This window comes from Manis javanica, chromosome 15 (assembly GCF_040802235.1).
Source record: "Manis javanica isolate MJ-LG chromosome 15, MJ_LKY, whole genome shotgun sequence".
Classification (NCBI taxonomy): domain Eukaryota; kingdom Metazoa; phylum Chordata; class Mammalia; order Pholidota; family Manidae; genus Manis; species Manis javanica.
In genome coordinates this window covers 84,036,235-84,054,172 of record NC_133170.1, presented here as the reverse complement: position 1 = coordinate 84,054,172, position 17,938 = coordinate 84,036,235, and the positions used below count along the sequence as shown (strand labels likewise).

The window sequence follows — 17,938 nt, the reverse complement described above, 5'->3', positions numbered from 1 at the left end:
GGTGCAGGGTGACAACAGAGATGTCACCAGTGAGTGGACTAGGACTCAGAACAGTTAGTGGCAGAGGCACAATGGGTGGAAGAAGGGGAGTTGAGTGGAGGTCCCGGCCACCTGCCCAGGGGAGAAGGTCATGTTGCCAGGTGTTAGCAGCTGTCCCAGGTCTGAAGGAATCCCTGCCTCCCACTCAGGCTGCTTCCTAAGTGGTGTCAGTCACCACAGTTGTGGGGTTTCTGTCTTGACACAGAATCACCCACCTTTCAGAGACCTCCAGTGCAGAAATGGTGACCAGCTGCCCTAGTGACCCAGGCCCTGAGACAGAGGGATGTGATTGGGTGTCACTGCACCTGCTGTCTGTGGAAATGAGACAGGGACCCTGGGCCCTACGACCCAGCAAAGGCTCCCTGAGTAGGGACTGAAAGAGAAAGTCTCCAGGACACCGTGGGGACACCGCAGAGCTCTGTCTGCGGAGGTTCTATGTTGGCGGGGGGATCTCTGCCCACAAGCCACATCTCCTCCCCTGGGCCGACTTTCACAGGAGCCTGTAAAACTTTCAAATATCTTTTATGTCTGCCAGCAGAGAAATTGAAAATGTAATGGAAGACATACAATGAACTGAGACATCATCTGCTAATGGTTTTTCATATATTTGCCAACATTCTTCTTGTGTGTGCTTCCCCATTTCTGAAGATAATGCCTATTTCAGACTGGAAATATTAGCCTACTGCAGAAAGTCTTCCAAGTCAAACTTCTTAGATACACTGGAGGCGGTACTGGAGTTTCCATGAGCTTGGCCTCTTTGCATGAAGCCAGATCCCAAGGGAAACATCTTCAGCAGAGTGACCCAAAAGATTCCAGGGTGATCAAAAGAGAGTGTGCATAATGAACCAATGGGATTGCATCAAACCAGAAAGCTTACGTACAGCAAAGGACACCATCAGCATAACCAAAAGGCATCCTACAGTGTGGGAGAATATATTCGTAAATGACATTTCCGATAAGGGATTAACATTCAAAATATATAAAGAACTCACATGCCTCAGCACCCAGAAAGCAAATAATCCAATTTAAAAATGGGCAGAGGATCTCAACAAACACTTCTCCAGAGAAGAAATTCAGATGGCCAACAGGCACATGAAAAGATGCTCCACATCGCTAATCATCAGAGAAATGCAAATTAAAACCACAATGAGATATCACCTCACGCCAGTAAGGATGGCCAGCATTCAAAAGACAAGGAAACAACAAATGCTGGCGAGGATGCGGAGAAAGGGGAACCCTCCTACACTGCCGGGGGAATGTAAATTAGTTCAATCATTGTGGAAAGCAGTATGGAGGTTCCTCACAAAACTCAAAATAGAAATACCATTTAACCCAGGAATTCCACTCCTAGGAATTTTGTTTCCAAAAAAAAAAACAAGATCCCTGATTCACTAAGACATATGCACCCCTATGTTTATTGCAGCACTATTTACAATAGCCAAGATATGGAAGCAACCTAAGAGTCCATCAGTAGATGAATGGATAAAGAAGATGTGGTACATATACACAATGGAATATTATTCAGCCATAAGAAGAAAACAAATCCTACCATTTGCAGCAACATGGATGGAGCTAGAGGATATTATGCTCAGTGAAATAAGCCAGGCGGAGAAAGACGAGTACCAAATGATTTCACTCATATGTGAACTTTGAGAACAAAGAAAAACTGAAGGAACAAAACTGCAGCCGACTCACAGACTCCAAGGGATTAGCAGTTACCAAAGGGAAAGGGATGAGGAGGGTAGGTGAGGAGGGAGGGAGAGGGCATTAAGGGGCGTTATGATGAGCACACATAATGTAGGGGTGGCACGGGGAAGGCATAGCACAGAGAAGACAAGTAGTGTCTCTATAGCATCTTACTACGCTGATGGGCAGTGACAGCAGTGGGGTGTGGGGCTGGATAATATGAGTGAATGTAATAACCACCATGTTGCTCATGTGAAACCTTTATAAGATTGCATATCAATGATACCTTAATAAAAAATTAAATAAATAAAAATAACAATAACGCACCGATATTGGTGTATTAATGGTAACAAATGCACCACAAGAATGGAGGATGTTATTAACAGGCACTACTGTGGGGGGAGCCTCAGAACCTTATGTCTGCCTTTCTTTGTTGCTGTTGTTAATCTAAAATCTTTCTCAACTACAAACTCAATTTAAAAATCAGATGGCAGCAGTACATCAGAGAGAGGTCCATGTCAGCTAAGGTTCAACAATCAGCTAATGCTTAAGTATTTGTCTGAGGCCTGGTTTACTATTCCTGAGAACAATAATCTATAAAGGGATCTTTTTGTCATTGAAGCCCTACAGACTGACTTAGTAAATTAAAGTTTTCATCCATGAATAAACAAGGCTATGGCTTAGCATTCTGGTTTTGTCTTACGGATACTGAAAGCATTACAATCATTATTCTAAAACCCACATGAGCACTGAACTTCCACAGCACCTCGGATGGACTCCTGCCTGGGGTGTCTGGGCTTGGGCAGGATGCCCATTGTTCTAGCCCACTGCTGGCTTTGGGGTCCATCTCCTTAAACAAGGGACAAGAGACACTTTGTTGGAGGTAAATTCCCTCAACTTTTGTTTATCTGGAAATTGTTTAATCCCTGTTTTGAATTTAAATGATAACCTTGCCAGAGAGAGTATTCTTGGTTCGAGGCCCTTCTGTTTCGTTGCATTAAATATATCATGCCATCCCTTCTGGCCTCTAAGGTTTCTGTTGAGAAGTCTGATGATAGTCTGATGGGTTTTCCTTTGTATGAGATCTTTTTCTCTCTTTCTAGCTGCTTTTAATACTCGGTCCTTGTCCTTGTCCTTGATTGTTGCCATTTTAATTATTATATGTCTTGGTGTTGTCTTCTTTGGGTCTCTTGTGTTGGGAGATCTGTGCACCTCCATGGCCTGAAGGACTATTTCCATCCCCTGATTGGGGAAGTTTTCAGCAATTATCTCCTCAAATACATTTGTTCTGTTTGGATTGGTCGCACAGTTCTCTCAATATTCTTTCATTCCTAGAGATCCTTTCTTCTCTCTGTGCCTCAGCTTCTTTGTATTCCTGTTCCCTAATTTCTATTTCATTTACTGTCTCCTGTACCTCATCTAATCCGCTTTTAAATCCCTCCAGTGTATGTTTCATTTCAGATACTGTATTCTTCAAAGTTTCTCTTTCTTGAAGTCCTCCCTGAAGTCTTGAATATTTTCTGTAGTTCCATTAGTATGTTTATGATTCTTATTTCAAAATTTTTATCAGGAAGATTGGTAATTTCAGTTTCACTTAGCCCTCTTTCTGGTGTTTGAGGGATTTTGGTTTGTACCAGATTATTTTGCTGTTCCGTATTTCTAATGATTACTATGGAATAACTTTATGTAGGTGGCCCCATCTAGTGCTCAGAAACTCTACTCTGTCCCCGGAGGGGTGGTGGGGGTTGCAGGTGCACAGTGCCAGTGTCTGCTGGGAGGAAATAGCTCTTCCCTGCTTCCAAGGTGCAGCTCCTGCCTCCACTGCCAGGGCCAGTGGGCTGAGCATGCAGTGAGGATACTCTGTGCTACATCCCTGTAGCTGCAGTAGGCAGGGCTGCCCTCTGGCTGGCCTGGTGCAAAGGCGGGGTCAGCAGGTTTGTGAACCCATGGTTGCCAGGTGGAACGAGTGGCAGGCTGCGCATCATAGTGGGTGGGGGGTGCTTGGCGCTGTGTTGCCAGCTAGAGGGATGGAGCGTGTGAAGCTCCTGAAAGTTCCCAACCTACTGGGCTGAGTGTGCTGGGACAATTCTGTCCACCTGTCCTTTCTCCTGAGCAGCAAGCTCTGTGTAGTACTTGCCCCTTTAGCAGCCCTCTCGCTGTTGGGAAGTCCTTCAAAGGGCCCCCCCTTTCTCTTGTCCCAGAGCAGCTGGTTATGGGTCCCTGTTCTCCACAAGCAGCTGCAATTTCAGTCTCTGAGTATTCTGCCCGTCTTTGCTTTAGAACCTCTCCAATCTCCAGAGCACCATGTAATGTGGGTTGTGCTCCCTGAGCAGATCTCCAGGGCTGGGGGTCTCGCAGTCCTGGGCTTCTACCCTCTCCCCACCTCCTTTCTCTTCCTCCTGTCAGCGAGCTGGGGATGGGGGAGGGCTTGGGTCCCACCGGGTCATGGCTGTGCTACTTTAGCCTTTTCTGTGGGGTCTTCCCTTTTCCTGAGACACAGGCCACCTGTTGCTGTCTTCTTTCCTGTTGTTCTTTCAGGATTAGTTGTATTTGCTGTATTTTCGTGTTGTATGTGGTTGTGGGAGGAGGTTTCTGTATTACTTCTCATGCCGCCATCTTGTTTTTATGTTTTTACTGATGTTTAGTTGACACCCAGCCTTAAATTAGTTTCAAGTATACAGCACAGTAGTTCACCAGTTACCCACATTATTAAATCCTCACCCCCTCTAGTGCAGTTACTGTCTATCAACATAAGAAGATGTTACAGAATCACTGGCTCTATTCTGCTTGCTGTCCTACCATCCCCATGAACAACTTACATTAGGATTGAATATTTTTGTGCCCCTTTTTCTCCCTCACCCCGCTACCCATCCCAGCACCTCCCTCGCATGATCCACAAATTGCTTCTCAGTGTCTGTGAGTCTACTGCTATTTTATTCATTTTGTTTGTTCTGTCTTCAGATTCCACAAATAAGTGAAATCATATGATATTTGTCTTTCTCCAGCTGGGTTATTTCACTGAGCATAATACCTTCTGGGTCCATCTATGTTGTTGCAAATGGCAGGGTTTCTTTCCTAGGGCTGAATAGTACTCCATTGTGAATATGTACCCCATCTTCTTTATTCATTCATCTACTGATGGACATTTTGGTTCCTTCCATATCTTTTCTACTGTAAATGATGTGGCAATAAATATATATATCCTTTTGAATGAGGGATTTTGTCTTCTTAGTGTAAATTCCTTGAAGTTGAATTACTGGGTCAAATGGTCAAATGGTATTTCTATTTTTAGTGTTTTAAGGAACCTCCATACTGGTTTTGACGGTGGCTGTACCAATATACATTCCCACCAACTGGGCAGGAGGGCTGCTTTTTCTCCACATCCTCCCTAAGACTTCTTATTTCTTGGCTTTTGGATGGTGGCCTTTCTAAGTGTTGTGAGGCAGTATCTCACTGTGGTTTTCATTTATATTTCCCTGATAATTAGCAATGTGTAGCATTCTTTACGTACCTGTTGTCCATCTGAATTTCTTATTTGGGAAAATTTCTATGTAGGTCTCCCCATTTTTTAATCAGGTTATTTGTTTTGTGGTGTTGAGTTGTATTAGTTATTTATATAATTTAGATGTTAGCCCCTTATCAGATAAATCATTTATGATATGCATTACTTGGAACTAAATTCCATAATTTTTATTAAGAGTTGGTGGCTCTGTTGTACATTTCTGTGCCTTTGATGACTGTATTCTGTCATGTCTCCACAATTATGGAGCCGTACAGAAGAGTTTTACCATCCTGACCGTAGCCTGTGCATCACCTAGAAATCCCTCTCCCATTTCCCTGTCGGCCATGGCAACCACTGACCTCTATACCACCTACATCGTTTATCTTTTACACATTATGCTGTAGCATGATTCACAGAGCAGATAGCTGTTCACAGCTGTCAACTGTGAGTCTCTCATCCATTGAACCTGATTCAAAGGGCTTCACAAATAGCAATGTCAGCTTATTAGCCATATGGGAAGAAAATTTTCCTTGACACAGATTTTCCGGTTTTGGATTTAGAATTTCCTGTTGGCAATCAGTATGGACCTAAGTGGCAGCTCTTTGGGCAAATGCTCATGACTTTCTCAGTAGTGTGTTGGCCATTTTCTTTGGGGGTCTTTGATGAGACGACACTTTCTCATCTGGTTTCCTAAAGTCACCAAGAGAACAATTCCCATTATCCTGGGTCTTAGAGTCAGGCATGTCCAGGACAGAGCCCCTGGGCAGCGGGGCCAGGGAGGCACTGCTCCTCTCTGGGCCCACGGCTCCCACCATGCACTCTGTCTACGGGGCTAGTGTGGTAATGGGGTTGTTGTGAAGGGCAAATGATTCCCAAGGAACTAACATCATATCAGGCACAGAAAATTCACTCAATATGTGGGGATGGTGGCCATCATTAGTATATGGAGATGACATCCACATGTCCCTCTGAGACCACTGCAGTCATAGGCTGGTGGCCAGCACTCCCCAGGTTTGCTGGGTTGGGTGATTGAACAATGAGTAAGTAGGAGACAGTGACAGAGTGACCACAGTCATTCTCCTAACATTCCCATTGGAGAGTGATGTGATGGTGGAGGTCGACAAAGAGGCATAATGTGCAGGAATCAGGAGACAGTAGGTAGGATGGTGGTATCCGAGGAAAACAGAGAGGAAGGAAATGCCAGGCAGAGAAAACCATGGATTTCTTGACTGCTTTGTTGGAGAAACTGGAAGACCCATCCATCCTTCCAACTGGTGACCAGAAAGGGTCCCCAGTAGCTTCTGGTCCCACTCTGCATTGCGCAGGAGGAGTGTCAGGGCTCTGGAGAGGACCGTGGAGATGAGGACAGAGTTGTTCCCTGAGAGTGGCCCACGTGACGCCAAGAGCAGCAGGGCCCTGAGTCCTCAGCTCAGCGCTCACTGTCCCCTCCTTCCCAAGGCCGCTCCACCAGTGTCCCCACCCAGTCCACGCAGAGCCTGGTGTACGGAGCTGGAGGGTTACAGTGCGGAGACCGGCCATCAGCCGCTAATGTGTTTCCTTCTCCCGTCCCCTTCATTCCTTTTCCTGTCCTCCTCTTTGCTGCTCTTCTCCATCCCTCTTTCCCTCTTTGTGTCATTCCCAATCTGAAGGACCTGGTCTCCTCTGGGCACCCGAGGTCCTTGCATCTCGAGTGTCTCTACAACCTCTCCAGCCCTCCTCACGCACTCTCTCAGGTCTGCCCCGGGGTCTGCCCCCCAGGCTGCTTCACCCATGGTATCCCACGGTCCCAGTGGGGTGGGCACACTGCGGCGCCGCACGTCCCAGGAGCTGGTCCACGCCCTGATGGGTGGGCTGTGATTTCTGGGTCTGCTGTGAGCTCCCCTCACTGCCGACTCCTGCCCAGGGAGGCTCAGGTCACATGGGATTGTTCTTCTTCCAAGAGTCAAGACTTCCAGCAGGAGTCTGAATCTTGTCCTGGATTCAAAAGAAGCTCTCCAGGAAGTAAAAGGAGATGAAGCAGAAGAAGAGAAAATGTGTGATGACAGGGAGGAGAAGCAGAAGACACATAGTGAACACAGACTCCATACCTCCCTCAACTCTCATCCCGAAACTTCGGGAAAACCTGCAAACCCGAGGCAAACAATAGCAAGGCCAATATTGTCTGTGCACGTGGAGACAATGGAATGACTAACATCCGGCAGGCAAGCGAAGGAGGCCCTGAGAACACCTTCCCCAGGACTGGAGCCCCTTTCCGCGTGGACCCCAGAGGCTGCAAGGCTGCATCCCCCAGTGACCATGTCCATCAGGGGTGCCTGTAGGGCCGCCATGTGCATGAATCCATGAGGTGGAGCTCACGTTACGTTCCTGTGAAGAACGCCCCTGGAGCGCTCAGCATCACAGCCCTGAAGGGCCCAAGCTGCCCTCCCAAGCCTCTCAAGGTGCGCAGGGCACTCCCCAGCCAGTCAGTGGATGGGGCAGATGGGCTGAGCTGGGCCCGACCTCCCCATCTGCAGGCCTCCTGGTGAAGGGGGGAGAGGACAGGGGCACAGAGCTGCCCCTCCCCTGCGAGCTCCACGTCCTGCAGGTGCATAGGGGGCAGTGGCGTCTGTGAGACGAGGCACAGGACCCAAGCCTGGGTGGAAGCTGCCCAAATCCTGGGTCCCTGAGCCTCTGTGGAGCCCTGTGAGTGGTTTGGGGTCAGCACTCAGCACGGGTTCTCCACCTGAAGCTCCCAGCGCTTTTCCTGCATCTGCCAGAATCATACTAGAAATGAAGGATTTGAAGAGACTCCATTCAGTGCTAACATGGGGGGGATGCTGAAGGGGAAGGTGAGCATTAGGTATGTTTTATTTTTCGAATTTATTAAGAAAAACAATGATACTGGTTTTATGGCATATTTAACAACGATGTCTTCTATCAAGCACCCACACTAGAATACACTGATGCCAGATGATTCGTGGTTTCAGTACTGCAGCATAGTGACAGTCCTTTCACTGGGACACAGGGGCAAAGACTGGTGTTGGCTTTAGAAAGCACAAGGGTTTTAGGGGAAAGGAAAATACCCCTGAAGCCTTCCCTGCAGATGCAGGTCCCATGACCCGGTTGTGCCAAATGGAGGGGTGGAGGGGCAGGGTCATCCCTCCCCCCCCTAGGTCATCAGAGGTCATTCCCCTCCCAGTGCCCAGGGTCGTGGACTCTGTCATTTCATCTTGGAGCCCAGTGTCCTCCCCACTGTCCTGCCTCCGGTCCATTGCCCAGGCGCCTGGCCACTTACAGGCTGCCCGGTGAGACGTGCAGGTGACATTGCCCTTGTAGGACATTCGGAGGCTTCCTGGTGACAGACGGCACCCTCAGCAAAGACCAGGCCATGGCCTCCGTGCTGTGCTGAGCTGATCTGCCCCTGGGGCTGTGAGGTGCCCAAGCTTGCTTTCCAGGGCCTGAGATGTCTTCTGGGTTCCCCACACAGCCCCCTGCTAGTGACCCCACAGCTGTGCCTGCCCTGGGCAGGCCAGGAAGGGAAGTCCTCGGCCTGGGCCTGGGAGGTGAACTCTATAAAGTTGGGACGTTAAGAAAGGTCATGACCTTTATAGAATATCAAAAAGCGAACACCACTCACCTCTGTTCCTCTGCCTGCCTGGCAGCCCACATGCTGTCAGGGACTTAAGGTCTCAGCATAAAGAGAACTGACTTTTAAGATATTTCCAAATTTCCTGTTGCAGGTCTTTACATAAGACAATATGTTTAAATTCTAATGTTTTGAAAACATTTTATATAACATCAAATAAATGTATAGAAAACCACCAAACATGATCAGCTGTAACCACTTATTCCACGGCAATCACCCTAGTGACTACCACTTAGGTCGCTCCCTCTCTCAGTGACGCTCATTAGTCTCGCTTGTACATGTGACTGCCAGTCCCATACTGAATTGTTCCTCTGTTGGTGTCTTTCCAGACATTTCATTGTGTGATGCTTGTCACTTCATCCAGAAAGAATCACGAGAATAGTACTATTCACTCTATTATATAAAACATGACACGTTGATGTCACTGCTTCGCAATGTGTAAGTTTACGTTCTTAGGTCCCATTATCACCCCAGTTACATTTCATATGGAAGTGTTATTTTTAATGAAAAATCATTATGCTGCTTTGAACTGCACACCCACCCCTATTTCTTGCACAAGGGGTTCTACATTTTGATTTTCCACCGAGCTCCACAGAGTTTCCATTCAGCCCTGCAAATGTTAAAAAGTCCCCAGTCCTTCCCCAGGATGACTCTAGTGAGGTGACCCAGAGTAGGTGCTAGCAGAGGGGCCTTGTGTCAGCCTCACAGAAGCCTCGGGTTAACCCCAGCAGCTGAGAGAGGTCATGCCCTGCTGGACCCCAACCTTCTGAGGTGCCCAGGCAGCCAGGGGATCAATCATTGTCCCCACGTGTGTAATGTGGTCATAAGAGATGAGGACTTTGGAGCCCCTTTCTGGAATCTGTTGGTCCCAGGACACACACTGGACACCTGATGTGCCCTGACTGAGACACACCTGGATTCTGTGTCCCTGATTCTGCCCTGAAACATCATGGCCTCTGACCTCAGGGCAGCCTGGCCCTGGGCCCAGGAATTGCTGTTGGGTTTGAGAAAATCGCACAGTGTGTTCCTGCCAAACAGGCAGGGGTGGCACATCTAGGAGGGTGTGGGAAGACATTCTAGACTGTTCCCTGTGTGGGTATTAAACCCCAGTTTAAGGATGAAGACAAGAGGCAGTGGACTTGGCGAAGGATGGGGCTGCACGGGGCCACCCCAGTGCTGGGGAACAGTGGGTTTTTGTCTCACTTCCCCACAGGCCTGAAGCACTGTGTGATCTTTAGATTACTGTCCCATGATGAGCAGTAATAGTCGGCCTCGTCCTCAGCCTGCAGCCCCGTGATGGTCAGGGAGCCGGAGCTGCCAGACTTGGAGCCAGAGAATCGGTCCGGGACCCCCGAGGCTCTGTTACTATTAGCATAGATGAGGAGTCTGGGGGCCAATCCTGTGAACTGCTGGTACCACTGCACCAAACTGCCAGGGATGTTGGAGCAGGGGATGGAGACCCTCTGGCCCGGGGACCCCGACACCGAGGGCGGCTGAGTCAGCCTAGACTGGGCCCAGGACTCTGCAAGCAGGAGAGACACAGAGACAGTGATGCTGGGGTCTGGGGACAAGAGGAGGCGGCAGGGCCCCCGTGTCCCCCCAGACCCGTCCCTGTCCCCTTGTCCTGTCACCTGTGCACTGAGCCAGGAGGGTGAGGAGCAGAGCGGCCCAGGTCATGGTGGAGTCTCCCCGAGTCCTGCCTTCTGTGGCCCCGACTCTGGAGCAGAGCTGCCCCCAGCCTCCCCCTTCCCCTCTTCATGCTCTGGGAGGGGGCGGGGCCGCTCATGCAAATGAGGCCCCCTCAGGACCCTGACCCTCCCTGGGCCCCAGGTCAGGCCCCTGTGCCTGAGGAGCTCAGGGGGAGGTGGGGCGGGAGTGTGTGGGGCCCCAGGGAGAGCAGGTCACAGCTGGGAGCCCTGAGCAGAGGGCACAGGCAGTGCCAGGTGGCAGGGCCAACGTCTACCCTCCCAGACCCCTCAGGATGGGCCCTGAGCGCCCCCTTGTGTCCAGGCCCAGACACACCACGTGGACATGGTGTCCAGAGCCCAGCGGAGACAGCCCCTCCCCCACCGCTCTGGCCACTGTCCCTGCATCAGGCCCAGGCCGGGTGTCCCTAAGTGGCCTCCCCATCACCTCAGGTCTGACTTCATGTTCCACTCAGATTCCTCAGGGTGAGTCCGTCCCTCAGGACTGATGTGGTGTCTGTCCTATAAACTCCTTTCAGATTTAGGGTCAAGTCCAGGCCTGACAAATTGGTTTCTTTACAGCATTTCTCTTCAGAGCAAAATGGTTTTGAGTGTTTGAGGATTGAATGTTTGAGGATTGAATGAGGTAAAACTCCGAGCCTCTTTGAGCTGTACCTGGCCCCAGGCGTGCCCAACACCTGGTGGCCCTGAGGATTGACCATCCCAAAGAGAGCATTAGGAAAACATGATCCACAGTCAAGAGGGCTTTCTGGCGGTTGTGTACAAACCAGGTAAATTCTTATGATTTTATTTGATGAATTGGCCAATATCATTATATTGCAAATAGATCATATTAAACAAAAAACAGGAAAACATTTGTCATTTGTATCAAAATTTTTGAAATATATTTTTTTATATGACTAGAAAATTTCTGGAATTTTAAGCACCAGATGCTGAACTGACTAGTGTGGGGATCCTTTTGGTGGAGAACGGAGCCTGGGTTTGTGGGACGTGCTCTGCGTGTGAGTGTGTTATAATGGGAGTATCGCTGTTGAGATTTTAAATGGGCAAGAGAAAATCAGGACTGAGCGATTTTCATGCACCTTGGAGTGAACCTCACACAGTCATGACTCATGAAGATGGCTCCTGCGCTCAGGCCCCCAGCCCTCACCTCCCCATGCACTACACCCATTCCCCTGATTCACAACTGAGGGCTCAGGGATGTGCAAATTGCCAGTCCCCCTGTGTGCCCGGACTCCCCCCCAGGCCCACGTCCTCACACAGCGTCTCCAACATTAGTGCCTCGTCCTGGGGACACATGCTGCTTGGCCAGCTCTGGGCATGGGAACTGGGAGGGAAGGGATGTCTGCTCAGAGCCTGGGCTAGATTCGGTGCTGCGGACTGACCCTGCTGGGATGGTCCCCGCGCCCTCAGCAGGGGGAGAGCTGGGAAATCTGAATTCCCTTCTTTCAACAATTATACTTACATACATACACATATATATATGTATATATATATACATGCACACACGCACACACATACAGATTATTATATATAATTATAATGCAGACTATTTTATGTGTAATTTCTATACTATATTTACCTCCAAAGGTTGTGATGTTATCAGATCTGGATCAATAGGCAGAGCTTCAGGTTTTATGGGTGTTTTTTATTTGTGTGTTTTCCTGAGACTTCATACACATTGAATGAGAAATGGGAAGGAGAATTATTAGGAATGAGAGGCTGCTTCCAGGTAAAATTAATGTATATGAAATGTAACACTTGAAAGCAGTCATAATCTGGGTCTCTGAGTAGCAAATAGACTGACATGGTGTTGAGCATGTAGACTGTGACGTCTCAGTCTCCGGGGCTGACAGTGTGTGGGGTGCTCCCCAGGTCTCCGTGGCTGTCCCTGAGTGTGCGGTGAGAGAGGAGCAGGGGTAAGACAGGCGTCCAGGCCATGCTGCGGACCACCCCTGGGCCCACAGTGGACTGGGCTTCCCCAGGCTCAGTTCATCCTCCTTTCTGCCCCCAGGGAAAGCAAGGGTCTGTACAGGCAAATCCACCCCCTTCTGACTGTCTCAGAACATCACGTGATCACTGATTTGGGAGCCTCCGAGGGGACAGAGGACCGAGGAGGGTGAGGGCTGGGCTGCCCTGAGTGGGACCCCAGGACGGGCTGGAGGAGACGGCTGTGGGAACATCCACAGGACGTGCCAGGAGCCTGTGCCAGGCCCTGAGGTCACCAGGCTGCTGGGTCTCACCAGGGAGCAGGGGCGGCTCAGCCTCTGCCCAGTGCTGAAGCCAGCCGGGCTCCCCTGGCCACGGGCTCCGGGCACGTCCACATCGCCCCCTGCTGGCCATGTGTCCATCTGCAGGGTCCTCTGAGTTCTGAGTTCAGTGCCCACAAGTTTGTCACCAGGATTGCACAGTGACTGGCTGTCTACTGGAAATGACTGCGCTCACCTGCAGTTGAAGAGATGTTAATATGCTGTTGGTGATTTTATAGGCTTTCAATGCAGAGCAGATTGTTGCCGAGTAATAGTATCGTGGATGTGAGGCTCTACAAACACCTGAATGTCTCTTTAGGCTCCTGGGACACGGAGGGAGCCGAGTTGGCAGGACGAGTAACAGCCTTTTCCATGTGGAATCACCAAAGAAAAATAAAAGTAGGATGTGGTGGTGCTCCAACCTGTGGTGGTCGCAGATGGCCGACCATGGAGAGGACCTCCTCCCTGGGCCGGGGACGGGTGCAGGGAGCAGGGCGGCTGAACGGAAGCATGCTGGTAGGAAGGAGGCCGAGGGGGAAGGGCAGGAGGGGAGCTGCCCCGGAGGTCAAAGGCAGAAGCCCCAGCGCGCTGACCAGAAGGAGCTCTGGGGTGAGGAAGGGTGATACGCACGTTAAGATCATAGTTCGAACAAAAGGCAATGGTGTAGGTATTGGTGCAATAGAATAGAGAGTCTTGGGTGTTTCTTCTGTTCATGAAATAGTGGGACATCTGCGACCCCGTGAGAAACACTTTATTGCAAGGTCTGTAGGGGTCAGTGATGACCTGGCCGGAGACTGTGATGTGACCGTGGCACTGTGGGTGGTCACGAGCATCCCTAATGCGGGTGTGGATATCCAGTAGTGACACACGCTTGGGACAGAACCCTGGGCACATCCCCGTGAGCACAGCAGGGTCGCACCTGCTCTTCCCTCCATCCTTCTGACTTCTGCGCTTCCTCAGTTCTCTGTCTAACGGCGACATCCAGGAGACTTAGAGAAACAAGAAGCCACGGTCATTTCCCTAACGTCACTGTTTATCTTTAATTTTTATAAGGAATAGACTCTGTCCAGGCACCACATCATTGTCATAGTGCTCAGTGGGTGTCAGAACGGTGTCCTCACTGCAGCCGTGTCAGGGTCCCCGGGAAGCGTGGCCCACACCCTGGGTCTGTGTGGTGTCACAGATCTGGGAGACGACAGCCTCTTTGAGGTGAAGGCAGAGATTCCAGGAAAGGGGAGGCAAGGTGGGCTGGACATGCCCATCACAGGACGGGAGCAGCCGATACAACTGGGTCTCTCCCCACAGGCTGATCCCGGGCCTCGGGAGAGTCCAGCGTGCAGTGTCACACACCCACTCGGCTACGTGTGGCAAGTGGGTGGGAATCAATATGTGTCCAAGGGGCCCTGAGCGACGGGCATCTGTGATGTCTCACCACTGTCCCCTGCATCCTCAGGACTCCAGCCAGGGCCCCTGCGCTGCATGGGGAGGCAGGGCTGCAGGCTCCCTCTCATCTCCCTCAGCCCTTGATGGGCGGGGGGCACCCACTCTGCTCACTGCTGCCCCTTCCTCCTCTTGGTGTTTGTCATGGGGGACAGGGCTGGGGGTCCCTGGGAGCTCAGGGCCCTGGGGTACATGTGGCTGGCTAGGGACACAGACTCGGGTGGTGGCCAAGTTCCCAGCTGCCACCCTCCATGCCCCCCAGGGACAGCCACAGTGCCCCCTGCTGCCCAGCCCAACACCTCCCGGTCTGAGAGGAGGGGCCAGGGCCCTGGAGCTGAGCGCCCCCTGCCTCCACCACGGGCCTGTGACCTGCCCACTCCTCACAGAAGAAGGGCCGCCCCGGGCCGTGCTCAGCCTGCAGCCGGGTGTCCACACTCAGCCCGGGGCCCCTGCCTCTCCTGGGGCCCACCTCCCGCCCCACACTGCAGTGCGGCTCCCTCTGCTGGGAGGTGGGGTCAGCGTCCATCCCGGGCAGGGAGCAAAGGACAAAGGCCTGGGTGCCTCAGGGTGGGTCCGGGGAAGGTTGCTGTCTGTCTGTCCATCTCTCTGGGTCTCTCTGTCCCTCACTCTCCTCCCGCCAGGTCTTTCCTCTGGCACCTGGGCCTCCTCCCCACTCCTGAGGGGACGGGCTCAGTGGGCACACACGCCTGGATGTGTTGCGGGCAGGACCCATCGTTCGCCATAGTGACTGTGGCTCCTGCAGGTCCTGGGCTCTCCTTTGGGGACTGTAAAGGTCCCGGCCTTAGTGACTGTGGAACCCTCTGTCCCCATGTCAGACCAGGGGGCTGGGGGCTTTCTGGTGCCTCATGGTTTGGAAAGGGCAGCAGGTGTGTAGCGGAGGAGAAAGGACACCAGAGCGAATACCTGTGTGTCCCCCAAAGCTGGACAGCACTTGGAAGAGATGGTCTCTGGAAATCTGGTTGAGGAGGCTCTCTGCACCCTCCGCTCGGGGAGAGCCCTCAGGACTGGCTGAGGGTCGTTGGCGCCTTGCTGGACACGGCGCCCTCCTTGTTCTGGGGAGAATCCCAGCACAAAGGCAGGGTGAGAGGCAGTAGCGCTGCCTGCCCCAGGGGTGTCAAGACCACGGCCACTACGCGCTCAGCCCCTGTGGTAGCCAACAGGTGCTGTTTCTCCGTCCAGGCCCCTGGCCTCCTCCCAGCGCCCCCTGGGTTAGAGGCTCCTGAGCACAGTGGAGCCGGGCCACCAGCCCCTCCCTCTTGGGAATGGCCCTGGGCTCAAATGGCCCAAGCCCATTAGGCATATGATTTAGGCGTGAATATGCTAGTTTTGGTCATCATTCCCAGTTGTAGACAAGTCTTTATTCTTGTCAATTTATTTGAAACACTGGGTGTGCATTTGGGCCCCATTCCCTCACCTGGGCTGTGTTCCGGGACGCTGTGTGCTGTCTCTGGTCACCTGAACCCTGCGTGTCACTGGTCCCTCCCAAGGACAGGTCTTAGGATGGAGAAGTCTCCCCCACAGGGGTCTGCATGGGGGAGGCCCCGAATCCAGGTCAGTGGGACCAGAGGTTTCTGTCTCACCTCCTGGATGTGTTACACACCGTGAGTAAGTGTAGCTGCTCACACGGCCCTGAGCTTTGGCGCAGTGACAGTCAGCCTCGCCCTCAGGCTGCAGCCAGAGAGGAGCAGGAGCCCTGCGTTGGCCGAGGCGTCTTTGGACCCCGAGAAGCGGCTGGGGACCCCGGAGCCCTGATGTTTATTTGAATCTGAGTAGAACCTCAGGAGATAGTGGGGAGGGCTGGCCGGCTTCTGCTGGAACCAGTAAATGTGGTAACTGGCAACACTATAGACGCTGCTCAGGGTGCAGTTGGGTCTGGCTGATGAACCCCGGGTGCAGAGATGGACGGGCTGGGTCAGCACAGGCTGGGCGAGGGAACCTGCAAACACACGCTCATGGCTGACAGGCAGGGACAGGGAACGTGGCTCAGGATCTGAGCCAGAGGGGCTGATGCAGGCTGGAGGGTCGCCCTGTGTCCCTGAGGCCTGTCCCTACGTGAGGAGGAGAGGTGTCCAGTCCATGGTGCACACAGCCCCTTGGCCCACTGCGGGCTGGGCAGCCCAGGCCTCCTTCTCTGCTCCACCCTCTGCCAGAGGCGGGGCTGCCATGCAAATGGCTCCCACCCAGGGACTCGCAGCCCCTCCTTGATCTCAGGTGCCAGAACACAGCTCACACCAAAGGCTCAGGATATGCAGGTGGGCTTCACCCCTTAGAAGAGCCCAGGAGGAAGCATCTGCTGAGACCACACAAACACCCCTGCTCTGGGGACTCTGCCAGGCTGAGGGACACAGCTGCCGAGTCCGCATCAGTGATCAGAGGGTCCAGCCCCCAGGCCCAGGCTCCCTTGAGGGAATGCCCCACAATCCTCCCTGAGCAGCTGTGTGGGGACACCAGGGCAGCCCCACAACAACCCTGCTGGTCCCAGGCACCCACCTTGCCTTGGCCCAGAGCCCCAGGAGCCTAGCTGGCATCTGCAGCTCACCAGGCCCCTGTCTATTCACACATGCAGGTCTGATTCCTGGATGCCGTGACACCCGCACGCTGGACTTGATCACCCTAGTATCCCACTTGCAGAAGCAATCCCCAACCGTGGGAGGCACTAACACGCACAGATACGACATGTCAGAAACTTAGTGCCCCAGGGAAGGGGCTGCAGTCACCTCATCCCTCCACTGGCATGTGGTTAGATGGCGCAGACAGTTGCGTGTCCCCCTCCTGGGCATTGAAAAGTGGGTTCCAATATTCTCACATTAATATGTGTTTACTCTCATTATATTGAGCTAATTTGTTTGCTGTAACAACTACAAATCAAAGGAAGACATACAAGATCAAAGCATTCCATCGGTTCAGCGCACATGAGGCCATATTACATTAGAATAAAGTCCACATTGCAGACGGAGTAGGAGACCGTCCCTGGTTGGCCTGCCTCACCCATGTCTGCCTGTTGGAACCACCTCACCCGAGGCCCCGCAGCTCACAGTCCCCATGAGAGCTGACCGTGGGGCGGGGGGCTGGATGCTGGGGCCTCACGGAGTCCGGCGGGGGTGGGAGCCCTGCATCGCCCCGTGTGGTCACGTGGCTGTTAACCGTCCTGGAGCGACATGCTAGGAGCTGTTTCCCCACCCACCGCCTCTGCAGTCGTGCTGTCCTGAGCTCAGCGTGTGCTCCCCCACCCCGTCCTCGGCAGTCTGTCTGTCCTGGGGTTGGTGTCCCGAGCTCAGCGTGTGCTCCCCCACCCGCTCCTCTTTAGTCTGTCTGTCCTGGGGGTGGTGTCCCGAACTCAGCGTGTGCTCCCTCACCTGCTCCTCTGTAGTCTGTCTGTCCTGGGAGTGGTGTCCCGAGCTCAGCATGTGTCCTCCACCCACCTGCTCCCTGTGGTTTCTTTCCTCAGCACCTGGGGGACTAGCACGCACGTCGCCACATTCTGCCAGGATGGGCCCGGAACCGGGGTGCCCGTGGTGGGCCTGGATCTTGGGTGCATGGGGTGACCAGATTCTGGGGTGTCCTGGGAGCCGGGATGGCAGGAGCTGGCCTGGAGGCCAGGCTGAGGGGACCAGTCTGGTGCCGTAGTGGCTGGGAGCCCGCATCCCGGAGAGGCTGCTGGGTGGCTACG

General features: G+C 52.5%; 1 protein-coding gene and 1 gene segment (V, D, J or C); one reads left to right on the top strand and one right to left on the bottom strand.

Moving 5' to 3' along the window:
• LOC108383606 (immunoglobulin lambda variable 1-40-like) overlaps positions 1-10,583 on the bottom strand; it is a 178,626-nt gene extending 168,043 nt beyond the window's left edge. Inside the window, 1 exon segment of the V gene segment in view lies at positions 10,484-10,583. Coding sequence covers positions 10,484-10,529 — 46 coding nt within the window.
• LOC108386584 (zinc finger protein 280B) overlaps positions 1-17,938 on the top strand; it is a 135,413-nt gene that overhangs the window by 65,458 nt on the left and 52,017 nt on the right. The gene's annotated exons all lie outside the window — the stretch shown is intronic.